This window comes from Cyclopterus lumpus, chromosome 18 (assembly GCF_009769545.1).
Source record: "Cyclopterus lumpus isolate fCycLum1 chromosome 18, fCycLum1.pri, whole genome shotgun sequence".
Classification (NCBI taxonomy): Eukaryota; Metazoa; Chordata; class Actinopteri; order Perciformes; family Cyclopteridae; genus Cyclopterus; species Cyclopterus lumpus.
This window is the reverse complement of record NC_046983.1, coordinates 15,639,671-15,666,554: the sequence shown is the minus strand read 5'-3', so window position 1 is coordinate 15,666,554 and position 26,884 is coordinate 15,639,671. Positions and strand designations below refer to the sequence as shown.

Here is a 26,884-nt window from a genome sequence, read left to right as displayed (position 1 = left end):
GTCTACTTCTCTCTTGATTTATTCCCTAAGTAAGTTTATGATCTCTAGTTTTAAGACTTCTTCAATATAGCATGATTGGACCATCATTTAGTAAATGATAGTCCAATAACGGCAGTCCACAAACCACTGGATGACAGGTAGAGAAGCGTAAGTTCAGCCAAGCTTTCTGTCTGAAACCTGCAGCTGGAAACCAGATTGATGAGAATGCTGAGCGTAAAAGATGCTCTACACTTTGTCCAACTGAGGGGTGCAGTCTGTGGGTATTCATCACATGGGACCCCCTTTCACATTACACATACAAATTGAGCAATTATTACTGTAAATATATTGATTAGTGCAGCTTCAAGGTTGATTTAGCTATATAAACCGAACAGATGCATAGATCAATTCAGTTTATTTTCTATAGCCCAAAATCACAAATCACAAACTCTCCTCAGAGGGCTTTACAATCTGTACACATACGACATCCCTGACCTTTGACCTCACATGGGGTTGAGGAACAACTCCCCAAACAATCCCTCACCCCATAGCTGTGTTGCTATTGTTAAAATCCATATGAAAACAGATGACCCTTCTATAACCTTAAAACCATTAGAGCTCAGACATACATCTGACCTTGAAGCAGGCTAGAGCACCTTTCGCTCTGCACTTCCACACACACACACACACACACACACACACACACACACACTTATATAATGGTGGTGGCTGGGGCAGCAGTCAAAGAGAGCTGTCTGTGGTGATTGAAAGAAAGATGGATGATGCAATATTTCTAAGTGGAGGAGGAACTGGGACCCCAAGGTTGCACACCTTGTTAATGAGAGACAGATGGACAGGATCTTGTCCCGGACAGCTAGTGTATTCTTTGGATGGGTCAGAGGTCGTAGGTCACGGTCCTCCCTGTTGCCTGTGTGCAGGGTGATCTGTGTGCCTGGTTATTTCAGAATTGGGCAGGAGTGACTCAGTTCTGAGGTGGTTTGGATTGATGTGCTGTAAAACACCACACAGGAATCAACTCGCCTATTTTAAATGTTAACTGATTCAACTCAGAGTGTTAGTGTTTATTTTCAGACCATTTCAGAACCCATGTACGTACATGATTGATTGACTTGTCCTTTGACTTGAAATCATGAGTTGACTAAAGGAACGGGGTTAGCATACTAATAGACTTCCCAGCATGCATTTGTTAGACTCTTTTATGGACATTAAATGATGACACAGTTGTTGTTTTGTTGATAACAATGAAGCAATGCAAACAACAATGAAAGTTGATTTCAGGTACTGAGATCACGTTAATATCGGCTGCAGTGAGACTGGAAACGGGAAGCAAATAAATATATGGGTTGTTGCAGTTTGAGTAAATAAATCAGACACTGATGCCACATTTTTTTGCCTCTTTTTTGCACTTGGAGGAAAAAAATCACTGAAAGAAAGTTGAGAACTATTGCTGTTGGAGATACCGGGCGACTGTGGCTCAGTGGAGAGCAGGGTCGTCCTTCAATCTGAGGATCGGCGGTTCGATCCCTGCTCCGCTCCTCCAATGTGTCCTGAGGCCAGACACTTAACCTTGATTTGCCCCCACAGGCTGTTCCTGTGCTGTGTTAGTCATATTGGTGGCTCCTCAATTCAATTCAGTTTATTTTGTATAGCCCAAATATCACAAATTACTAATTGTCCTCAGAGGGCTTTACAATCTGTACACATACGACATCCCTGACCTTTGACCTCACATCGGATCAGGAAAAACTCCCCAAAAATAACCTTTGACAGGGAAAAAAGGGAAGAAACCTTCAGGAGAGCAACAGAGGAGGATCCCTCTCCCCGGATGGACAGAAGAATAGATGTCATGTGACCAGAATGAACAGAGTTACAGAGTTACATAAACACATTACATGAATATGACAATGTATGAATGTATGAATCCATGAAACAGAAGGAGGTAGAGAGGAGGGGGCGGGGCATCAGCAGGGCCAATGGGAGGCCGGCTCACCAGCATCAGACACCTCCAGGTCCAATGGACCCTATGAGACGTGAAGTCACAACGACTCCGGGGAGGAAGCAGAGTTAATAAGGTGCAATGGAGAGATGTAAATTCATCCATAAGGAGAGAGAGAAGAGGAGATAGGTGCTCAGTGTATCCTAAAACATCCCCCAGCAGCCTATAAGCCTATAGCAGCATATCAAGGGGCTGGACCAGGGCAAACCTGATTCAGCCCTAACTATAAGCACTATTAAAGAGGAAAGTCTTAAGTCTATTCTTGAATGAGGTGACTGTGTCTGCCTCCAGGACTGAAAGTGGAAGCTGGTTCCATAAAAGAGGAGCTTGATAACTGAAGGCCCATCAGAGTGTGAATGATGTCATGTAGTGTTAAAGAGCTTTGAGTGGTTGGAAGACAAGAACATATTCAGGTCACTTTACCATATTGGGGTTGGGGGTCCGCCTCCAAGAACATCTGATGGTTTTAGACCTAACACTACCATTTCACATCATTTGTAACCATTATTATCATTATTAATATTACTATAGATTACTCCCAGAAAGCTGAAAGACATAACTTGCTATTGTAATTTAATTATTTTATCATTACACACAATAGTTCATTATTCTGTAAAATCATATACTGTAAATCAAAAGGGCAGATTCAGAAAATGTTTGGAGTTTCAATATATATATGTAATAGGGGCCCAGCAGCTCCTTTTACCCCAGGGCCCTCTATTAGGTTAATCCGGCCATGAAAGACACGATTGTTAATAATAATATTATGTGAAAGTATATAGCTTGGATCTATGGGGCGTCTATGGGGGAGGTTTGGGTCAGACATGCAAACATGTGCCCACATGTGTCCAGATGTCGGGGACAGATGAAGACCGAGGTGTGTGCAGCCTCCAGCAGGGTTCAACGGGTTCATCTCCTCCGGATCAAGCTCGATGTCCATGGCACAATGTCTCCTGGGACCACTGACAACGCCAGGACAGGAAGTGAAGCATGTTCATGGCGTGTCTCGGCTGTGTTAAGTCAATATTTCCTTTTAATTTCACCTGGAAATCCTGTTTCATGTGGCTCTTCTGCACGTCTGCAGGGGCAGTGAGTCAGGTGACGTCAGACTGTCTGATAGTCTGCTTTGGCATCTCCTTCTCGTCTGCTCATGCATTTAGTGTTTTGATGTTGGTCAAAATATTCAAAATGTGAGGTTTCTGTAAATCAAACCCTGGAAAACAAATTGATTAGATTTAAGCCACCTGTCAAAGCCAGAATACTACATGAATATGTAAATGTGTGTCTGTTTGACTGATCTGGACATTTTGAAGCAATCCTCCTGATATTTCTAATGTTACAGTTTACATGATCACAGACCTGTCAGAATTCATTCATATTCCTTAGACCACACCCACAATCTTTAGTCAGCCAATCACAACCTGCTGCCAGGACCGAGCCCCTTGTAAAGTCATGGCCGGCGTGTGTGTGTGTGTGTGTGTGTGTGTGTGTGTGTGTGTGTGTGTGTGTACTGTGTGTGTGTGTGTACTGTGTGTGTACTGTGTGTGTGTGTGTGTACTGTGTGTGTACTGTGTGTGTGTGTGTACTGTGTGTGTACTGTGTGTGTGTGTACTGTGGCTGCTGAGGCCACACAGTGCGCTGGCTAAATGGAAAATATCTCAGTCACAGGAACAGACTGAGCTGTCAATCACTCGGTCACCTTCCTGCCTGGAGGACATTGTCACAAAGGACGACTGATATGAAACATACACACACACACACACACACACACACACGCACACACGCCCACACATTCAAACACATTCACACACACACACACACACACACACGCACACACATTCAAACACATTCACACACACGCACACACACACACACGCACACACAAACATACATGTAAGCCTTTACATGCAGTTAACAAGTGCTATTTACAGTGTGCACCATTAGAATATTAGAAACATCATCTGTGTTTTACAACTAAAGAATCCCTGACATGGACCCAGGTGGGATGAGTCTGTGGTCATTGTTCAGGTTTGGGGAAACACAACATTCTTTGTTGACCAACAAGTTGACACTGATGTTGATTCTGAGCCGACAGAAGCAGGAGAACAGATCTGCAGAGCAGGAGAGCCACAAGTTAATCTGTGAGAGGAAATACAACCACTCACTGATGACCACGTTGACCCTCAATGGATCAATTGTAATCCAGTGAGTCGACTGCACAGAACATGCACAAGTTTCCCTCCGACCTGAATCCATTGTCACACTTAAACGCCACATATCTTGATATGTGGCGTTTAATATATATTTACATAGAAATATATACGTTATGTAGAAATATATATATTTACATAGAAATATATTTCTATGTACTTTTAGTACATAGAAATATATTTGCATTCTAGCAGAAAGGTTTAAATGGTACAGCTAAAAGTGATGATAAAGTAGTATGAATGTTTAAACCAAACAATGAATTAGTTGTACATGTGTGCAGATCAGTGGGGCTTGTCTTGGCTTTCATAGATTATTCTTTTTATTATTTTGTCATTTCTGTCTCATTGAGCAAGTGTACGTGATGATGATCCTGTAACTGTAAAGATGACTACAGTACATACTCCTGTCTAATGACACGCCGGTAAACTTTAACTGGTAAAAGACTAATAATATTTGTATTGAAGATATGCATTACTGTGCTCTCACCCTTGGGCCTCCTCTCAGCTCTTTTATGGGGGTCATGTTGCTGCAACAGCACCGCCTACTGGACCATATGGTGAACTGCAGGGACTCAGCATTTCATCTCCAGTGTAAACTATTTGATTTCATGAACAATCTTTGTGACTGAGCTCATACATATGTAGTTTTTGAAACTGACCAGAGGCTTTGAAATGTTGACAGAGCGAGAGGATAATGCTAATCCAAATTCCATAAACGCTGAACACGCTGACATTTAAATCAAATTCATGACAGCACACAAGGGTCATCTTCTGATTTCTGTATTTGTTTATAATAAAAAGTCATGCAGACATTTCACATGACGTGTTCAGACTGCATAATGGGCTATATCCTTCCTTTGACTTGCTACTCATTGCATTGGCTAAACAATCATTAAAATGACAGGCAATAGACACACATGTACCGTTTAGCAAAGCAGAGGTTAACACACTCATAAAGGACAATATGCGCCAGACCTGGCAAAGATATTGGGACTTGTGTGACACAGGAGACATCGGTGCAGTATTCAGATACATGTGTTGGTGGAATACGGAACTGGAGCCCAAGGGAGGAGAAGGTCATTACCAATCTGAGAATAGGACATACAGAAATAAATAAAACACTATAGAACAGGCAAGCACCGGAATAGACTATATGCACACCCTGTAATAAACCAGAAACTGACAGCATGTACAATGCAATAATGAAGAAATATATATATATATATATATATATATATATATATTTGCTGTCAGTTTAGAATAATAGAGAGAATACTTATTTAGCCAGTCTCGTGATACACATTCCAGTCCAGTAGGTGGCGGTAATGCCCCTCTGAGGGGGCTTGCCAACCGCAAATAAACACCACAGAAGAAGAACTGCTGCGGCTGCTCTGCGGAAAGAGTCTCGTTTGCGACTCGCTCGCGGACTGTGGAACACGGTGGTTTCTCATCTTCTGCACACACAAGTAAGTTCATGAAACATGTCATCACCTGTCTCACGCACTGTCTGCTCATAATGACCGAGTGAATAACAGAGTGACGTCGTAGAAGCCCTCCTCTGCGCGTGCACGATAGTTGAGACGTAAACTCGAGCTGTCACATAGAGATGTGAGCTAGCTGTTAGCTGTTAGCATGTCATGCTGATAACACAAGCGAAGTAGCCACCAGCAACGCGTCTCAGACTGTTGAGCTTCCATGCTCCACGTATGTGTTAGTGTGTGAGTTGGACCACGTAACGTTAGCTAATGATGCTAACTTCCGTCAGAGGGCCAAGTGAAGTTACGGGCTCTGGAGGACCAGAGAACAGCACTTTAGATTAGATCATGCGAAATCATATCAGTTTGTTTTTTAACGACAATATTTATTTGCAAAAAAACTGGCTGCTTTGTTTACATGATGTCCATAAGTGTTGTGTTTTTACACAAAACTCTTAACGTTAAGTAAGTTCCCACAATAAGGGGGATTGTCACGTTAGCAGCTCAATAAGCATATTCATACAATAACATTCTGAAATTCAGATTGTACATGAGGAACTGTGAGGTCAGGGGGTTACGTCAACAAGATGACAAATGTGAACAGACATTCATATGGCGTGGACATATTTATGTTATAACCCAACATATAGAGGTTCAATACTGAGCAGGGTTCATTATCAATTCATTTACCAATGACACTCGATCTACCTATTTCATATTGTCCCATTCGACAGTGCTCTGGGCGTGTTGCGTCACACAGTTATGTCAGTGGCATGAATTGACTTTGTACTTTGCAGCTTGCTCGTCGTCTAACCAGACCGATATGTGGACATTCAGGATGTGAAAGGTTCACCTCTCACACAGATAGACACTCTCAAGGAAAGGACTTGGAGTAGAACCCACTCTCTCAATACTCATTCAGTTTGTGTTCTTAGTTCTTAGTGTTCTTTAAAAGTTTAATCAGATTGCTAAAGAGATTTGGGTGGGTTTATGCAAGGTTTGTAAATATGTGACAAAATGTCACTAACCCTCGGACTAATCCATTTCCACACTGAACTTAGAAGCACCTCAGATGACCTTGTACTTGACCCTCTTTATGCTCCGTAAAGAGTCTTATGTTGCTTTTATTCCCTGTTTTAGATTTGACCTAACCCACAGAGGAGGATGGCTGCAATTGTGAAAAATCCTTTTCAACACATAGTTGAGCCTCTGGACCCCAAAGACCCGACTCAGCAGTTTTACAATCTTTCCAAACTTGGAGATCCCCGATATGGTAACAGCAATTATCTACTGAGTGCAGATGTGACACCTGTTGTCAGGCTGATTGAATAGTTTTAGAGATCTGTACTGCAGAGAGGTTCCCTGTCCATCTGTTCCTCAGACCGCCTGCCGTTCTCAATCCGGGTCCTCCTGGAGTCTGCGGTCAGGAACTGTGATGAGTTTCTGGTGAAGAGTTCAGATGTGGAAAGCATCCTCAACTGGAAGCAGACCCAGACTCAAGCTGTGGAGGTCCCGTTCAGACCGGCTCGCGTCATCCTCCAGGACTTCACGTACGTGGACACTATTTATTTGCATTAGAATGTCCGTGAGTTGCTCCATAGGTTTTTAGCAATAACGAGACCCTTTACAGTAACTACTGAACAGCAGTTTTCTTTGAACCCATAGAACTTTGTTTTCAGAGGGAACTCCTGTCACTTCTGTGAAAACAGTTGTTTAATGAGAAGGGGAAAAAAGCCATGTCTAAAATGATGGGAGCTGAGCCAAACCATCTACTAACTATTATCGTGTCTGTTTTATCTTCTTCCTCTGTGCCACAGGGCTCCATCGTTGTTAAACAGATCAATGAGCCTCACTGTGGCTCTGGGTCACATGTTCCTTCATGGCCATGAACTCACACACTGTGCCGCTGGAAATACTGAGTCACTGTTTCCTTCTGTTTGATGAAAACGACAGTGATCAGCTGTTTTATGGAATGATTGAGCTCGTTAAAGATTTACATCTTTAGGAGAAACCAGTGGTGCAGGCAGTGTCATACTCCTAGTCATAACCCATTCTTATCACTTCATTAATAAGAGGCCGCCTGTGAGGATAAAGAATCGCGTACTAATTGTGGTCTTTATTACGAGAACAATTTCCTTAAGTTAAATGATAATCAATGAAGTCTACACGATGATGATGATGATGATGATGATGATGGTGGTGGTCATGTGTGACTCTCCTTGCAGTGGTGTCCCTGCTGTGGTGGACTTGGCTGCCATGCGCGATGCGGTGATGAAACTCGGCGGTGACCCAGAGAAGATTAATCCCGTTTGCCCTGCCGACCTCGTCATCGATCATTCTATCCAGGTGGACTTTAACAGGAAGTAAGAGCTCTCTCCACAATGGCTCCATGTCATACGTTCTCTATTATCCTCCATACAGATGCAACATGAACATCATCTCAGTTTGCTGAGGTGTTATCAGCATAACTCAATTAGTCTCCTTCTCTACGTTGTAAACACACCGGCTCTTTTTTCCCTTCAGGTCTGACAGCCTTCACAAAAACCAGGACTTGGAGTTCGACCGTAACAGAGAAAGATTTCAGTTCTTAAAGGTGCGAAAAGTGAACCAACCCCCTGTGAAGGGAACTATGGAGAGATCTTCTTTTTTTTTAATCCTTAATATATTGTCTGTCCCTCCCAGTGGGGCTCAAAAGCCTTCAGGAACATGCGCATCATCCCTCCTGGTTCAGGGATTGTTCACCAGGTCAACCTGGAGTACCTGGCCAGAGTGGTGTTCAACCAGGATGGGTTCTTCTACCCAGATAGCCTGGTGGGCACCGACTCCCACACCACCATGATCGATGGACTGGGAGTGCTGGGCTGGGGTAAGACACTGTTGTGTGCGTGTATGTATATGAGAGAGGAGGAAAAACTCCCCAAAAATAACCTTTCACAGGGAAAAAAGTGAAGAAACCTTCAGGAGAGCAACAGAGGAGGATCCCTCTCCCCGGATGGACAGATGAATAGATGTCATGTGACCAGATGAACAGAGTTACATAAACACATTACATGAATATGACAATGTATGAATGGAGCTCCACAAAAAGGAGGTAGAGAGGAGGGGGGGCGGGGCGATCAGCAGGGTCAAGGCAGGAGGCCGGCTCACCAGGCAGGAGGCATCAGACATAGCCAGGTCCATTTATTTGACCTTCTGTATTTTTATTAGTAAAAATCTGTTTTCACTTTAATTTTAAAAAGCTTTTTTAAAATGTTTTGTCAAAAAAGAAAAATTATACTGAGCATGATTTCATGTATAAAAGCAACAAAAGGTTGGTGGGTTGGTGAGTGATGTCTGTTCTCATTTATTCATGCAGTGCCTGTGTTCCTAGCTAATGGTAGCGTGACAATAACCAAAACAACTGCACTGGAAATGATCCCTGATCATGAAGTTCTTCATAAGATTCGTCATCAAACCCTCAGGTGTGGGCGGGATCGAGGCGGAGGCCGTTATGCTGGGTCAGCCAATAAGCATGGTGCTGCCTGAGGTGGTGGGATACAAGCTGTCCGGGACCCCAGACAAGTTCATCACCTCCACAGATATTGTCCTCACAGTAACTAAGGTAATCCAATCTGTTTTACACGCTTGGACCTTTTTAACAATGTAATACTCAAATTAAGTCATAAATACGAGGTATGCAGAGACGCATTTGACACAAGATGTCACAATCTGACATTGTCCCCTCTGCTCTCAGCACCTCCGTCAGGTGGGTGTCGTGGGGAAGTTCGTGGAGTTCTTTGGCCCAGGCGTTGCTCAGCTGTCCATCGCTGACAGAGCCACCATCGCCAACATGTGTCCGGAGTACGGAGCCACGGCGGCCTTCTTCCCCGTGGATGAGGTCAGCATTCAGTACCTGGAGCAGACCGGTGAGTGTGGAGATACGGTGACATTAAAACCCAAGGACCTGTTCATCACTGATTCATGACAAGAAACTGTTTCTACGGTTTGTTTCCATTTAATATGCATTCAGGGCGAGATGCAGAAAAGCAGGCGTACATTACAAAGTACCTGAAGGCGGTGGCCATGTTCAGAGACTACAACAATGTCTCCCAGGATCCAGATTTCACTCGGGTCAGTCTCTACATGTATCTCTGCATTTTGAAGTTCATAGTTCGAGATTGTTGAGCTCATAAAAGAAAGATTGACCAACAATGGCTTTTTTAAAAGGTCAAATAGTGTTGCTAAATGGTTAAACAGAGTACACAGAGCCTGGTAGTTGTAGTGTGATTCCAAACACAAAAATATGAAAAGACGAAAACAATAAATGGTTAAGCATAAGACAGTTTGAACAATGTGTAAGCAGAAGCGTGTGAATTGACGAATGATGAGAGAGATTTACTGAGCAATGTGAAAAGACCCACGTGTCCTCCAGCTCAGTCCATCCTGTCTCCGCCTCTCTCAGGTCGTGGGCCTGGATCTGACGACAGTGGTCCCATGCTGCAGTGGCCCCAAAAGACCTCAGGACAGAATCGCTGTGTCCGACATGAAGACCGACTTTGAAGCCTGCCTGGCAGCAAAGGTAGGTACCGCTCCGCTGTCACTACCGGGAGGTTATCATATGACGCCTCATCTCACGCAACCAAGTCCTGACTCAGTAAACAGCCACCTTCTTTTAAAATGGTTTCTTCTTTGTTTTCTTCGCTAAAATCGGCATTGCAGATAAATCTGTGGCGCTCGCACTGAATCCTCCAGGCATTAAATCCTTTGAGTGTAGAAAACACAAAGAACTAGCATCAAATGTCTGTTCATAGTTGTCATTTTGCTTTCTTGTTTTTTAATTGGATGGTTCCTGATTTGAATCAGATAATCATTATTAAATATTAGACTTTAACTGATACGTCTCTTGTTCTTTGTTGCTGCTTTTTTGCTAAAAAGAAAAATTGTACAAAATAAATGACAATAATTCTCAAAGTAAAGTACTGTGAAAAGGATAGTTTGACATTATTACAAACACTAAAGTTTGTTAAGCGACTCAAATGTCACTTTGTGTTGCTCTGTGACACTCAGCAAGGTTTCAAGGGTTTCCAGATGGCTCCAGAGCGTCACAGCGCTGTGGTCCCCTTCCAGTTCAACGGAAAAGAGTATTCATTAAGCCACGGCTCCGTGGTCATCGCTGCCATCACCAGCTGCACCAACACAAGCAACCCATCTGTCATGCTTGGAGCAGGTGGGTGTGCAGCACTTCTCTTAAGGGGGAAGGGGGTGTACTAACTCCTCTTTCTTATTTGACACGGTTATTAAAGATAAATGCTCTTCTTTCAGGGCTCCTTGCAAAGAAAGCAATCGAGTGTGGCCTGAGCGTGAAGCCATACATAAAGACCAGCCTGTCGCCCGGCAGTGGAGTGGTCACCTACTACCTAAAGGAGAGCGGGGTTATGGACTACCTCTCTCAGCTGGGGTGAGCTGCTCACAGGCCCCATTCATGTTCAGTGTGGGGTGTTCAGTCCTTACCTTAGAAAACACACACACTCCCAAACTAAATACAAGGTCCACTTTCTAGCTATTTTTTAATTTTTATCCAAAAATGTGCACGTTGTTGGCATTCAAACCGTGATGACATTTTTGTATTGAACATTTTCAGTTTAAAAGACCTTTTTTAAGTGATTTTCCTCGTGATCCAGCAGAGGGCGCTCTAAACCTTCACTTGACCTATTTCATGTCCTATTGACCAACGTGTGTGTGTGTGTGTGTGTGTGTGTGTGTGTGTGTGTGTGTGTGTGTGTGTGTGTGTAACTTCATGCCAACTATGTTACCAACTATGATGACGAACGTCTGTTCTTTCTAATCCTTTTGCCTCGATGTGATTAACTTAATTTGTATCTCGTATCTGTCCATCCAATAAGCTGATTTACAACATGGGCTGTAGTGGCCGAATGCACACACACACACACATTGAGGAGCGTTCCAGTAGTGAGGGGAGAGCAGATGCTTTCTGAAGGCGCTGAAATGAAGACAGTGTTTTAATTTTGAAGCATTTGACACAATGAAAATGGCGGCCATTGGGCTCTCCTTGACATTGCATTTGTATTCAATCAAAGACGGTGTAAGACCCAGTTGAATTGCCACTATTGACCCTTTCATCAGTAGAGGTTTAAACTGACCAGAGTTCACAGCTCTGCTGTTTTTGCTTTGATGTGAAACTTGTGAGGTACATCCTGTTAAAATCCAGTAAACACAGCAGGCCTCGCCTCTTACAACCTCGTAAACAATCCTTTTGTCTCCCCTGTTAGCTTTGAGGTGGTTGGCTACGGCTGCATGACCTGTATAGGAAACAGTGGGCCGCTCCCAGAGCAGGTGGTGGAGGCCATGACACAGGTACACATCCCGTCTGTAGCATGTTCCTCTTCTTCTTTTCTCCTGCTCTCTCCTTTTACTAGCGATGTAGCTGAACCGTAATACGATGACATCCTCCCCCTCTCATTTTGTGGTGTTTACATTGATCTGTGTTCCAGGGAGATCTGGTTGCAGCAGGGATCCTTTCAGGAAACAGAAACTTTGAAGGGAGAGTCCACCCCAACACCAGAGCCAACTACCTGGCGTCCCCACCGCTCGTCATTGCCTACGCAATCGCCGGCACTGTGAGGATCGACTTTGAGAGCGAACCCATTGGTGAGTCGTCGTGTTTGACTTCTACAAACGGCGTTGTTTCAACATGCGCTTGAACGTGGATCCGTTTGAAGTCTCTTGCGGGCTGGAAGCTCCAGGCGTCATTAGCATAACACAGCAGAATCTACAACCGTCCGCTGGTGGGCCGCATTGCATTGTGGGTAATGTAGCTGCCAGTTTTCGTCGAAGAAGAAGGATGCCTGGAATAAAAAAAGATAACCCTGGTTCTGTTGCTTTGGTCCTGCTGCTTTGCAATGATGGTGTCTCTGAACTGTGGTCGGGAGACCTCTAGGCTAACGTAGCGAGCTAGCCTTCACAGAAGCCATTAATCTCTTTGTCAGTAAACACATTTAATGCTGATTTAACATGAACTTATCCAAACAGATGGTCATGACTTGGCACACACTGGAGGAGCCTCTTATGAGGTGCCACTCAGGTTCTTAAAGCCTCTGAGCCTCAGTGCAATGCATCAAACCAAGTCAGACAATCATTACACATGGAGAATGTAAAGAGGCTGTTGGATTGGCTACAGTGTGTTTGGGGATTTAATATGTGTGCATAAAGAGTTTACATTTAAACAGATAGCTTCCGGGGTTGATCTGTGGTAGTAAGGCTGACTCGTGGTTGCAGTGCAGTCTAAATGTCAGTTGAAGAGCGTAAGACTAGATGGTTCAATCCCTTCTGTGAGCAGGTTGTCATCTCCAAAATGATGGGCTTTGTTTGTTTTTTCTTTGCTTCATTGCAAGAACATTAAAAGTGCAGCGCTGAGAGTAATTACACAAACACTGTCTCCAGGTGCGTCTGCCTGCAGGTGAGCGAAATGGTAAATCTGATATGTTCTGTTTGATTGGCCAGAGAGTAATGGTAACAATGTGGAGCTCCTTGTACTTTGGTTCTTTGGAGCCCGTTTCTCGATAGAAATGGTGGTTTGAACCTAACCTTGGTTTGCATATTCTGAGGTCCTCTTCACCCATGGCTGCCTGTGGACGTTCTTTCTAGTGATGCTTACCTTTGTGCCTGGCCTCGGACTCCCAACCCTCTCAGCAGTGTTCTTGTGGATGCAGCCAACCTCCACTGGCAGGTTCTGCTCTTTCCACACACTCTGTTTGGCTCTGTGTACTTCGGCTGTGTCAGGACTCGGGCTACCCCGTGTGCATCCGCCCTGGCTCGTGCTTGTTTTTGCCAGACAGGAGGATGTATTTGATGTTTGCTGTTGTTCAGCAAAGTGGACAGACTGGGTTTTAGTTAGAGATCCTGGCAGTGATGGAGACCTCGTGTACAGCCACAGGAGCAAACCAGAGTTTGAGATTTCCTGGCAGTAAGTGTGTCAATAGTCTTAAGGCCTTTCTTCTCTCAGCTGCTTGGCTTGGTTTGCATTACTTCGATTTGCGTCATACCAGCTTCTCACACAGCAGGACTTGGTTTACCGTGTTCTTCTGGTCTACCGGTCTCATAGACTATCAGGATGTATCCTATGTCTGAAGAGAGGCTGCCTTGACTCTATTTGTTCATGTCAGGTTTGGAAATGACATTTGATAAGTGTTCATGCGGGATTTCCATCTTTTTGCGCTCATATTTGTCTTTGCTTGATGTATAAAACCAATGTAGTGTCACACCTTGTCCTCTGGTCTCCTCTGCAGCCATCAACTCTGAAGGCAAAGAGATTTTCCTGAGGGACATCTGGCCCACACGGGATGAGATCCAGGCTGTGGAGAGGACGTTTGTCATCCCATCAATGTTCAAAGAAGTCTATGAGAAGATTGAGGTAGTGTAGCCTTCAGTCTGTTGTGTAATGTAGATGTGTGGTTGATATGAATATGACTGTGTTGTGTTGTTGCAGAAAGTAAACGAACGCTGGAACGCTCTGGTTGCTCCCACTGACAAGCTGTATACCTGGGACCCCAAATCGACCTACATCAAGTCCCCCCCATTCTTCGATGGTTTGGTAAATATACAACTACTATAATAACCTATGTCAATGGCTGCCATTATTAAAACACTAGTATTGTTATTTTCCTTGTAATGTGCTCGTGATGACCCAGAGAATGACCCTTCTTAAACTAGTGCCAGAATGGCAATGAAAATGAAAACTCCAAAACATTTGTTTATTCAAATGAACTTCTTTCTCCAGGAAATGTCCAATCTTTTCTTCTGCTCATTGAAATGAGCTGGTAACATGAATCCTATTGAAGCTGTGTGAGTCGTTATGAACTCAATTGGCTGAAACACCATTCCAAGGTTGCAAAAAGAAGCAATTTTTCTTATAGATTGCTTGACAATTTGAAGTTGAGTTGCAAATAAAACAAAAAGGCTGTTTCACATTCTATTTAATTATTATCATTACGCTGAAGAGTTCACATTATATAAGTTTTCCTTACAATACAATTAAAATGTCATTTTGTTTTGATTCTGTTGACGTCTACACACACAAAGTGAATGTTGGCTGCTCTGGACTTCTTAGCTCTGCTGTTACTGACGGATGGATGGTTGTACTTTATTGATCCCAAATGATCAATGGGAAATGGTTGTGTTGCAGCAGGTTAAGACGTTGCACACAAACTGTATCAACACTGGCAGATCAATGAAGACTATATTAGAATACAGTATAAAAATAGTGCTTTACTGCATGCTGCGTCATTATTCAGACCATGAAGCTGCAGCCGCCCCAGTCCATCCATGACGCCTGCGTGCTGCTGAACCTGGGAGACTCGGTCACCACCGACCACATTTCCCCTGCAGGGAACATCGCCAGGAGCAGCTCTGCAGCGCGCTACCTCACCAACAGAGGGTGAGCGGCCACTCGGCATTCATTTGAGTCCTGTGAGTCTGCGTGGAGCGTGGACGGGAAAGGTTCCTCTACTTTCTAATGTCCTTCAGCGGTGTTGTGCCCGTCCATTAAAGCGCTTGCTTCACCATGTTTGTGCTTTGACAGCTTGAGCCCTCGGGACTACAACTCCTACGGCTCACGGCGAGGTAACGACGCCGTCATGGCCAGAGGGACGTTCGCCAACATCCGCCTCTTTAACAAGTTCCTGAACAAGCAGGCGCCACAAACCATCCACCTGCCAACTGGAGAGACGGTCAGCATGCCTCTATAACCTCGAACCATTGACTCGAGTCATTCTTGTATCTTTACAAGTGTAACACGCAGGGAACCTTCTACCTGCTGCTGGCTTCATGTGGCCTCACATCATGGACTATTCCATGTGGACTAACACTTGCATCTTTGGCCCCGTTTGTCCAGCTGGATGTGTTTGATGCTGCAGAGCGATACCAGCAGTCCGGCGTCCCTCTGCTGGTTCTAGCAGGGAAGGAGTACGGCTCTGGCAGCTCCAGAGACTGGGCAGCCAAGGGCCCCTTCCTCCTGGTGAGGGGCATGTCTTTGCAACCTGCAGAGGAAAATTCATATCCATATGTTGTAAATGATGGGAAGTGAGACTTGAATGATGGATTTTGTTCTTTGATAAAAAGAAAATAACAACTTAGTAGCTTTTCCCAGAGTGTTGATACACATCTCATTGGATGCAGTTTGAAGTTAGTCAGTTAGAAATGTCATTATAATGGAGATCAGATCAACACTGAGATCCAAATAGTGGGTGAAAAGTCAAAAGTTATGAAAAGGCTTAAATTAGTGCATCAATTCCTTTGCCTGCTATCGACAGTGCTGCTACTTGTGAATGTGACGGTGACCCTACACCTGGGATGGTTGTGATGGTTGAATGTGCTGCACCGTCACACCTGGAGCAAATACTATCACTACTGGGCTGCACAAACTTACATTCCATAAAAATATATATATATATATATATATATTTGTTGTGTTGGAAGAAACCCTGAATATAGATGTATTTCATACTGTGAGGAGAAAGTGAAAGTCAAGGGAGCTTTTAGAGAATGGGAGTAAATGCAGTTGTCATGGGGCTGGCTGAGTTATCGTCAGGTGACCGTTGAGTATGCATATGGTCATGAGATGAGTGAAAAAGTGTTTGAAAGGGTAAAGAATGAACTTGTGCTTGTGATCTCAGGGCATCAAGGCCGTGGTGGCAGAGAGCTATGAGCGGATCCACCGCAGTAACCTGGTGGGGATGGGAGTGATTCCTCTGGAGTACCTGGCAGGAGACACGGCGGACAGCCTGGGACTGACCGGCCGGGAGCGCTACACCATCCTCATGCCCGAGCAGCTCACGCCCAGGATGGTGGTGGATGTGAAGGTTAGTTAGACCCGGTCCTGTAGAACAGAAACAGAACTGCACTGTTGATGTGATGCATGATGGCGTCCGTCTCTGCCCTCGCAGCTGGACACGGGGAAAACGTTCCAGGTGAGGATGAGATTCGACACCGACGTGGAGCTGGCCTATTTCCACCACGGGGGCATCCTCAACTACATGATCCGCAAGATGTCCGAAAACTAACACGCCCAGTCATGTTCTACTGGTCAGACACAGTCCAACATGTGACTTCTGGGGACACGTAATCCAATCATTGTCCATGTTTGGTGCAAAGAGCTGATGAAGTTCTCTTTTCTGAAAATGCTGCTACTTCTTTTAGTTGTTTAGACCTTGGAGAGATATATGTGAGAAGTGTGTGTATAAATATATATGTCAAGATATAGAAATGAATATGACGTTGATTTTGAGAGTTGAACAGTCAGCTCAACCTCATGTCGTACTGCTCTCTGAGAGGATGAAGGTTCTGTCGGTTTCAGAGAGCAGAGACAAGTCTTATCTTTGTGTTTGTGGTCTTCATCAGTTCTAAGAGCCGGTAACATCTGGGTGAAGAATGGATGTTTAATACTACGTAGACTTCAGAAGTGATCAAGTCTCTCCCCACAGGAACGGTCACCATTGTTTTGGTAGGAAGGTTCCGTTCTGTTGCCATAGCTACGGGGTGTCACTGGGATAACGCATGAGGATCAATAACTCAGTCGGTTCAATGTGCCTGCTTCGGTCTCCTACGTGTTCCGTTAACGCTCCCGCCATTACTCCACTGACCAACAGGTGTCAGTAATGAGCTCCGAGGAGAGAAGAAGCTCGTAAACCAGGCGTCATTTGTTGTGTCGTTAGTCCTTGTGCCACATTTAGTTTACATCCAAATGTCATTCTCTAGTGGCTCCGCTACTTTATTCCATCTTTTATAGCTAACCTGCATAGCAACATTTCTAAATGGGGACCTTTTGATTGGAGCACTAGCTATATGAGAAGTCCTTAACCTCCCAACGTTCCCTTAATCTTGTTCATTAGCAATAGACTTGATGAATTATGCTGGCCAAACCGTCTTCACAGATAAATAAAATTAAACAAATAACAGGCCATGAAACTAGATTTACCGATAACAGAAGTGCCAAAAGAGTGCTAACAATGCCCATGTTGTAGTAATCCAGAATTCCTCTCAAGGACCACAATCTATAATATAATATTCTTGACTTTGTTGAAAAGAATTAACTTTAATGTACATCTCAGCAGAAGTCCTTGAAAACAAATATTCCACGAGTCTGCTGATGAAGATCCTGGGATATGATTAAAAGCTGCATGGGTCATGTGGGGAGGTCGCCTCGTTGGGGATAAAATCGTATTGTGTGGGAGCCATAAATCATAAAGGAAGACCCTGTGGTGGCGGTCTGTGTCAGTCCTGGTTCCCTCACGCTGTGTACCAACGTGCACTTTTCCATCTCACCGCTCACGTCTCAGAAACCCTTCCAGGCGTCAGTGTCAACGTCATGCTTTTGAATGTCTTAATATCTTTCTGATTGTGTCTTTTTGCCCTTTTATCCTAAAACACTGAATATTTTGATTATGAAGACTGACCAAACGTTCAACTCTGTCTGAATGCAATAAATCACTGATTAACAGAATAAAATGTGATGTATTTATTTATTGTTGCTGCTGCTAGTTTTCCTCATTAATTTACTTCAGCATTCTCAGTTTTCCTTATTTATAGATGAGTCATAAATGTGCATTGTGCCCGTCAGCTCGATGTTCAAAGTCCTCTGCAGTCCCTCTGCACCGCTCTGAACTTCAAACACTATTACCAGACTATATTGGAACGCTTTTCTTTTCATACACTGGAGAATATGAGCCTTAAATAGTCCCCACGGCTCTGCAGCTCTAAATGTGCTGCAGGCTGTTTGTACTCTGTCTCTGATTATGGATCACTTTTATCAAAAGTGATCATAAAGTGAGTTTCTGGTGTGGACCCATACAGCACCAGAGCGGTGAAGGCTCAGCAGCTGGATGGAGAGAGGACAGCTAACCTGATGTCTAAGAGTCCTCTAACAGGGACAGAGGCTGTTGGTTTTAATGTCTGATTGTACATTTGTTCACATACAGTTCTATTAAATTCATCTTCTGTTATTTCACTTGAATAAAAACGTAAGAATGCATTTGGGGGGTAAAAATGCTCTATGACCATAAATCCACATTCAGTAATCATCGGAAAAAGTAGTCCGGTCCCAGTTGTCTGCACGAGAGAGAGAGAGAGAGGGAGGGAGAGAGAGAGGGGGAGGAAGAGAGAGAGGGAGAGAGGAAGAGGGAGGGAGAGAGAGAGGGGGAGGAAGAGGGAGAGAGGAAGAGGGAGGGAGAGAGGAAGAGAGAGAGAGAGAGAGAGAGAGAGAGGAAGAGAGGGAGAGAGAGAGAGAGGAAGAGAGAGAGAGAGAGGAAGAGAGGGAGAGAGAGAGAGGGAGAGAGAGAGAGAGGGAGGAAGAGAGGGAGAGAGAGAGAGAGGAAGAGAGAGAGAGAGAGAGAGAGAGAGGAAGAGAGAGAGAGAGAGAGCGCGAGTGTGAGAGAGAGAGAGCGCGACAGAGAGCGAGAGAGAGAGCCAGAGAGAGAGAGAGAGAGAGTGAGGTAGAGAGGGAGAGAGAGAGAGAGAGAGGGAGAGAGAGAGAGAGAGAGGAAGAGAGAGAGGAAGAGAGAGAGAGAGAGAGGAAGAGAGAGAGGAAGAGAGAGAGAGAGAGAGAGAGAGAGAGAGAGAGAGAGAGAGGAAGAGAGAGAGGAAGAGAGAGAGAGAGGAAGAGAGAGAGAGAGAGAGGAAGAGAGAGAGGAAGAGAGAGAGAGAGAGAGAGAGAGAGAGAGAGAGAGAGAGAGAGGAAGAGAGAGAGAGAGAGAGAGAGAGGGAGAGAGAGAGAGAGAGAGAGAGAGAGAGGAAGAGAGAGAGAGAGAGAGGGAGAGAGAGAGAGAGAGAGAGAGAGAGAGAGAGAGAGAGGAAGAGAGAGAGAGAGAGAGAGAGGAAGAGAGAGAGAGAGAGAGAGAGAGAGAGAGAGAGAGAGAGAGAGAGAGAGAGAGAGAGAGGAAGAGAGAGAGAGAGAGAGAGAGCTCTTTCAAAGCCTTGCGTGGAGCATCAAACACATCAAAGTCTAAACCGTGAATGTCCATCTGTGTAGATTACACAGTAATAAGACACACCCCTTTCTCCTCGAGGTGGATCTTCTCACCTCTGTGGGTCACGGTTCACCCATTGGTTCAGGCTCATGACGTCACACTGACAACAGCCAGGGAGAGAGCGGGCGGAGGAGGGGGAAGGGGAACAGCCGGCCGGCCGCACGTGTTGCGCACGCGCGAGTCGGCCACGGTGCACACGCTCCCACGTCATTTGTAAACATGTAAATACTTCAACTCTTTTTAAAACCAGACTTCCCTTTCAGTCCGGAAGTGCTCCGCAGCTGTGAGCGGCTGCTGCTCGTTACACCCTACAAACACCCCGGTGGCCATTTTCAGACCCTCAGCTGAACATGTTCAACGCGTTAATTATGAGAGAAGAAGAGCATCTGTCTCGTGTCACGTCCTGCATATTGAACCATGACATTCATCTGTAGTTTCACCTATCATTAAGAGGCGGGACTATTTCTTGACCCATTATCCATCCGCCAAGAACTTCCTGCACAAGTCTCCCTTTACAAGCCAGTGATGGCTATGGAGCAGCCCACAGCCACCTCCATCACACAATTCAGTACATTTACATAGATGCTGTTTTTAAAATATATATAATATAATTGTTGCTCATCTAATAGTTGTCTCGTCCATGTATTAAGTCTAAAACAAAACCCATTAGAACAGAAATGATCTCAGGTTACTAAATTCCTGCCTTTGGGTCTCCGCCAAGTTGCAGTTTACATCCATGTCTGTACAACATGTCATCACTTCTTTTATCCTTTTACACATTTATGACAAATTGACATATGTACCATGAATTCGTGACAACCCAAAACCTCTTGTAGAGATGTTTACAGGCTGTAACTGGTACGGCCCTGTGTGTGTATCATCCAGCATGTGAGTTTAAATGTTCACATGCTCATGTAAGATGCTTTTGCTCTCTGCCGTTGTTTGAACAAGTCAAACTTTTAACCTGTTGGTGGAACAAGATGAAAGTTAAAAATAAGATCATTAAAGTCTTGAGGATTCATCCTCTGGGGATCAGGAATGTCAGAACCAAACTTCCTGGAAATCCAGTGGTCCTGATGAAGGAAACAGTGCGGCCGAAAAACCTCCACAGATCCTGTTGGCTAGAATCCAGACCAACTTCTACACAGGGAAATAAATGGCCACACAATGACAATAATTCTCTGCATCATTTATTCAATAAACTCAATCATCCATATTAGTGGTATTTGAATTAACAGACACCGATTCTATAATGATCCTCCAGTCATGTATGATTAAAATGTGTAAATAACGGGCTTGTGTAATCCTCAGTCCCTCCTGAGCAATGGACTGGGTGAGATACAGCAGTGTGTAAGTCCTGAACTTTAACATCCATAGATTCATCTAGACGGGGTTCCTTTTCAACGGGCTTCTGCCCATCGCCACAGTGACACACATGCTCCATTGAGGTAGAAACATGGCTTCAACATCAACTATTCATGAGAAAGCACAACTTAAACTTTGAAATGTTGTGAATAATACAGTACTGCAGGGTTCCCCTTGAGGAGCTTAGAAGAAGCTTTAAAGTGCACCATAAAAGCATGATTATCACAACCACTCCACAATCTGGTCCTTACATACCCATTCATTCCATCATGCATATTTAATAACTCAGCTTTCATCTCGAAACAAGTGAATGCAATCGAAACATAAGTTAATGTGCGGATAAAAGTAGAACTAATACAGTGGTAATCATAACATTTCTGAAATTCGACAGGGACCAACATGAGTTCAACATGTCAATTCAATGAGGGAGTAAGAACTAACAAATTAAGAAGCCACTCTTGACAGGACACAATCACTGAGGACATGACACATTACATGAAAACACATCTTCATCCGAGCGCTGATTGTCACGGTCCATTTTTCAGTGTGCAAATTAAGTCAGAACAAAAAGGAATAACTGTTTATAATTCTCTATTACAATCCTATTTCCTCCTAATTCAGCAGATGGGTCTTGAACACACCACATGTCGAAGGTGGAAGATACCGAGAAGATTGAACCTGCCAGTAAATGTGACCCAGCAGAAATGAAAATGCCGAACATTGTCAGCCAGTAATGCTTATTATCATTGACCCATTACTGAGCCTTAGCTTAGCATTAGTGTTCCCCCTTCTGGACACTGTGCTTCTACTTGAAACACATGACAAACACAGACAATTGGCACAGTCACAGAGAGTAAAGGAGTTTCTAAATAAATTCAATTTATGACGACCAAACATGGCTGAGTCTGGAGCTAGAAGCAAGAAAACAGTCAGGGAGCAGAACTCTGTAGAAACAGCAAGACGTCGACATGGGTATTTCAACAAGGGGGTGGAAGCTAACATGTATGCAGGCAGGATATGATCCTACAACACAGAGAAACCTGCACGCAATAAGGCTAAAGACTGCATCATGCAGTTGAACGTTGAATAAAGAGATAGTTTCTCCGTAAGGACAGCGTTTGATCTGTGGACCCAGTTTGTGCCTCTCATGAACCCAAACTCAAATGATCAATACCTCAGTCTTTGAAAACCCTGAAGGTCCTGAACAACATTTAATGTTGTTGTTATGAAGATAATTCCATGTTCCTCAATCACCTTCCTGTCCACTGGGATGAACAAACATCCCATCCACAGCATGAAAGAGTTCTTTAAACCTGTTCCCAAAGTTGCATCTGTTTTATATTCACACAACCAAAGAAATCACATCTCTTTTCCTGTTTGGTACAGCACCAGAAAAAAAAGAGACTGCGTAGAAAAAAAAAGAGACTGCATAGCCCCAAAGTCCTAAATGATTTTATATTTTCTTTATCTTGTTAAAAAAATATATTTTGGGGGGAACTTCAAGGGCTCTGAACAAGAGCCACTGAGGAGTACAGAAGTACCTTCATAACAGCGTTAAGTGCTAATACAGGACCTTCTGGGAAAGATTGACAGGTATATATATAACAGATGCTTAGCTCTGTGACTTGAACGGGTACATAAGTAATACATAAGGTACAAACTGCTCGGTGAAACATTGCTCTAATCTAATCTGTCAAGTGCAAATCTATCCAGGAAGTTCCTGATGATGTACTCTAGTACAACGGTATAATATTGCCAGTATTTCAACTACCACTTTTCAAAAGTATGGCTTTAGCTCAGAGGTTGCACACAAAGCAAAACGTCTGTCTTCATTGTCCTCGGTTCATCCATCTATCACCATCATCCATCACCACGCAGGCCTTTACACTGGAGCGGTTCCATGCCTGTACAGAGTGTACCAGGTCCAGTATGCTTTTCAATCTGATTAGAAAACAGGACACTCTGAACTAGAGCACTTTACGCCGTGTGAACATAACCGATGAGGAACTAGTCATCAGTGTAATGAAAACATACATAAAGCAGATGTATTCTAAATAACCCAACAGAACACGTCAGCAGGACATCATTGTACCTTCAGTCATGAGAGGCGTCCTTAAAGGTTTAGAAGAGAGCACGGCTTCACTGTACGGCTGATATGAGCTCAGCTGTTTCTGTTGCGTTGTCAAGGCCACGCCACTTCCTGCTGCAAGGGTCACTTCGAAAGAGGAAGTGAGACTGCGTGCGAGCATCAAGAGGAAGAGGAGGTGGGGTCAACAAAGGCCAGAAAAGGATTCATTCAATGTGAAAGAAAAGGTCCTTTTCAAAAGATTCTGGTTAAGATCTGAGGAAGTGCAACAGGAGGAACTTCTTCACAACAGACTACACATCAGCAACTTTTGTAAATGCTCACGCTTACATTACCCAAATGTGATATGGAACAGTTCTTCTAGGTACCAACACCTTTCCAGTGTCCTCAAGTGTACAGTCCCTAGAGGTAGTTATTATCGCCAGGGCTCAGACATCCTGTTGGAACATGCTGGATGAGCTCAGGGGAAAGAACTGGCAAGGTCTTCCAATATCCACTCAACCAGACAGCCACCCTGCAGTGAGCCCAGAATATAATCCTTTCATCTCCCATCGTCCCAGATTTCCACACATAAAAGCTTGAAAAAAAAGCTGTTGAAGGGATTGGAATATATGAAGGACTTGAAATTAGGAGGGAAATATTGTTGTACTTGTGCGCTTCTCTTTGTGGCTTTTTATGCGTGTGCACGTCTTCCTTAACAGTTGGGATTAAAACAATTAAAATTAAAAAAATGTCTTTGTGATCAGTGGCATTTCAGGGGTTTCTTGGGGTGTTCCTTTGCCAGCTGGTCTCTTTCGGGTCCATGGATGCTGTTGGCATGCCAGGAGAACCACACAATGATAGAAATGATGGTGGTCTGGAGGAGGAACATCACCCCGTAGGTGGAAGCTATGGTGGGTCCTGGTAGGCGGGAGAGGATGGCAGGGGGCAGCAGCAGAGTCGGGCTGAGCAGGATGGCCCTCACCTCGGTCTTGATCATGTGGAGTTCGTCGAGGATGGATAAAAACGTGCAACAGTGGAACCACTGGTGGCTGTGCCCCCAGATGTCGAAGCGGCCCGGGGCTAGCCGCTCGGGGAACTTGCTGATGTTGAAGACGGCCGACATCAGCAGCCAGAGGCAGTGGCGATAGAAGAAGCTGGCCGTGGAGGTGGAAGCTGAGAAGGAGGAGGAGGTGGTGAGGTAAGGCGATCTGGTGAGGAGGCGGTAGAAGACCGGCGTGGAGGAGATGAGGAACGGGAGGAGGAAAACAAAGGTTCGAATGACGTACCGATGCCGTCTCCACCTCTGGCGAGTGTTGCAGCAAGATAAGACGCAAATGATTGCTACAACGCATGCGGACGGGATGTAGAAGGTTTCAAAAAACAGACAGAAATCTGGGATTGCATAGGATGATGTAAGAGATCCTGCATGTTCAAGTTTCAAGTCCATATGAGAGCCATTTCGGCCTCCCGTCTCCACGATCCCCGCCCGAGGGTGGATGTAGTAGTAGTACGCCAACGATGAGCCAACAGTGTAGGAACTGATAGTGCCGTAATCCACAAAGAAGCACACTTCCCTTACCACCAGAGACATCGAGTTGAGCAGGTGGGCCATGCTGCTAGCCATCAACAGACAGAACACCCCGATAAAGTAGTTCCACAAAGGATAGAAGAAAGGGGCGTCGCCATGCGGCGCACCTTCCCAACCGAACACCTCCACAAAATAGTATAAAAAAATAAAAAATGGGAGGAAGTGTGTCCAGAAGTTGCCCGTTTCATTGGTCGGCCTGAATGCCGATAGGAGGCAATCCCTCAGGCTGTAGTTTGGGAAGCGGTAGCCAGTCAGGATGAAGTTCTCTATGACCCGCGGCGGAACATCCGTATGCCTCAGAAGAGGCAACGGATGGCCACAGTTCAGAAGCATAATGTTTAGTGTGCAGACGGTCTATTTGAAGATAACTTTTCCTGCACAGCACTTGTGTGTATTGCTTGGCTGACGGCCTTATCACAGCATCGTGATCGATCACCACACAGTCTCTTGCTAATGAGTAGATAAGGAATCTGCAGACTCCTCCAGCTTGAAGACCTTTGATCCCGGCTCCTCTGTGGGCCCCGAGAGCTGTGGACTAATCCAAAGAGCAGAGCTGGTTTATAGTCCAGCTAAACTTGGGCCACCTGCTTGGTTAATTTTTCCTTTTGGTTCCCTCTAGCGTTGCAAAAGATCCAGCATGCACTGCTCGTCATGCATTTGATTTAGTTCCCTTTTTTGCATAGAACATGGTCTGTTCATTCACACGTCCTGTTGAGGACAGTTCTATAGCAGCATGAAGGTCACGTATTGCTGTCCCAAGGTTGAAAGTTAGTCCGATGTGTCCGCACCGCAGCAGAGATGTCCACGGAGCTCTGCGGTAAGTAGGTCACCGTGTCGGGCTGCAGCGGGCTCGTCTTCCTCACGGTCCCGGTCCATCAGCCGGGATCCACGTCGGCTACACTTCATTCCGCAGGCCGCTGCAGAAGAGAAGAACCCCGGGGACCGGGGAGAGACACGCGTGAAGTGTGCGGGAGTTGATCTCAAGTTGAACCAGAGCCCCCGGAAGCCAGGACACTGACGGGATCCTGTCGCCCCGTTAGTCTGAAGACAACCGGCATTTCGGCGAGACACCGCGGAGACAGGAGACTGTGACAGGTACCAGCGTCAAGCACCGCACGCCACAATGCCGGGATTCCGGTTGTGAGTTTCAAAATAAAACGGGGAGGCTGTGATATAACACTCTTTAAAGGTCATATTACAAAGTTTCCAGTAACCTGTCAGCTAAATGCAAGCCATTGATATTTCTGTCATGTTCACCACACGACTATTACATCACATTTAAATGAGCTTTATTGGCATTCCTGCAGTATTGCTGAACGCAGAATGGTAAATGGACCTGTTTAGATGTTTTCTAGTCTTCTGACCACTCAAAGCACGTTCACAGTACATGACATCATTCACCCATTCACACCCTGATGTCACCCATCAGGACTAACTATCATTCACGCACAGTAGGCACAGCTATGAGAGCAATGTTGGGGTTAAGTGTCTTCAACAAGGAGCTGGGCATCGAACCACCGATCCTCTGATTGAAGGACAACCCTGCTCACCACTGATCCACAGTCGCAGAATGTAGATTTGCCCACTTTTACAAATATTGGCTTATAATTCAGGATGCAACAACAACAACAAAAACACAATTACTGCTCTCCTACAATGATAACACATGACAAAGGAAAACTGAATATTGGAAACTATTTATAAAAAAATATATGCACAATAAAAGGAGTTTACAGTCAAATGTAATGGCAACGGTTAGAAACCTAGTAGTAAAAGTCATGTTTGGAAGGAACTTTTTATCTGGTACAGATATGGTTACATTTAGTTATGCAGCATTGCACTTGGCATCAAAGGTGATGTCAATTATGCGGACTTGTTTGAGTAGTAATGAGTAATAAGTCAGGATAGGTTGATAAACTGTAGTCTTGTAGTCTGTAAACACATAAGACCTGCACAATATCAGGCCTGAGTGAGTAGTCTAATATTAGACATATTTAAAGATGAGCTCTTCTGAATGAAGGAATACAATTGACATGTTTGATATTCATAGTAAAACATTTAATAAATGTTTTCTTTGAGTGATGTAAATAATGGACAGAAAATATTTCTGCATAGCGTCCTCTAGACCTAAAGAGGATTTGTTATTCCCACGGGCGAAAACTGA

The 26,884-nt window shown here is 44.5% G+C and overlaps 2 protein-coding genes across 3 annotated transcripts; one reads left to right on the top strand and one right to left on the bottom strand.

Annotated features, from left to right (window-relative positions):
• The first annotated feature begins 5,557 nt into the window (after window positions 1-5,557).
• aco1 (aconitase 1, soluble) lies at window positions 5,558-18,176 on the top strand. 2 transcript variants are annotated; one of them, XM_034556640.1, is made up of 21 exons: window positions 5,558-5,672; window positions 6,822-6,954; window positions 7,063-7,231; window positions 7,907-8,044; window positions 8,205-8,274; window positions 8,364-8,547; window positions 9,143-9,282; window positions 9,415-9,586; window positions 9,691-9,791; window positions 10,123-10,239; window positions 10,728-10,887; window positions 10,983-11,118; window positions 11,951-12,035; window positions 12,173-12,329; window positions 13,967-14,091; window positions 14,167-14,271; window positions 14,972-15,114; window positions 15,259-15,406; window positions 15,571-15,693; window positions 16,352-16,537; window positions 16,622-18,176. In XM_034556640.1, exons 2-21 carry the CDS (start codon window positions 6,846-6,848, stop codon window positions 16,736-16,738), a joined length of 2,685 nt encoding a protein of 894 aa, XP_034412531.1. In that variant the 5' UTR covers window positions 5,558-5,672; window positions 6,822-6,845; the 3' UTR covers window positions 16,739-18,176. The 2 variants fall into 2 exon arrangements, with proteins under 2 accessions (XP_034412531.1, XP_034412532.1); XM_034556641.1 differs by lacking the exon at window positions 15,571-15,693 and having other exon boundaries at window positions 16,622-17,366.
• paqr9 (progestin and adipoQ receptor family member 9) lies at window positions 14,639-25,828 on the bottom strand. The gene is made up of 3 exons (XM_034556645.1): window positions 23,157-25,828; window positions 16,436-16,554; window positions 14,639-15,715 (listed from the first exon to the last, which is right to left on the bottom strand). Exon 1 carries the CDS (start codon window positions 25,051-25,053, stop codon window positions 23,893-23,895), a length of 1,161 nt encoding a protein of 386 aa, XP_034412536.1. The 5' UTR covers window positions 25,054-25,828; the 3' UTR covers window positions 14,639-15,715; window positions 16,436-16,554; window positions 23,157-23,892.
• Between the last annotated feature and the right edge of the window lie 1,056 nt (window positions 25,829-26,884).

Bases quoted from the DNA above. Each gene is read 5' to 3' on its own strand.
- paqr9 (XM_034556645.1), bottom strand. From the start codon at position 25,053: ATGCTTCTGAACTGTGGCCATCCGTTGCCTCTTCTGAGGCATACGGAT.
- aco1 (XM_034556640.1), top strand. From the start codon at position 6,846: ATGGCTGCAATTGTGAAAAATCCTTTTCAACACATAGTTGAGCCTCTG. The intron at 10,888-10,982 runs GTGGGTGTGCAG...CTCTTCTTTCAG, and splicing joins ATCTGTCATGCTTGGAGCAG to GGCTCCTTGCAAAGAAAGCA. The intron at 12,330-13,966 runs GTGAGTCGTCGT...TCTCCTCTGCAG, and splicing joins CTTTGAGAGCGAACCCATTG to CCATCAACTCTGAAGGCAAA.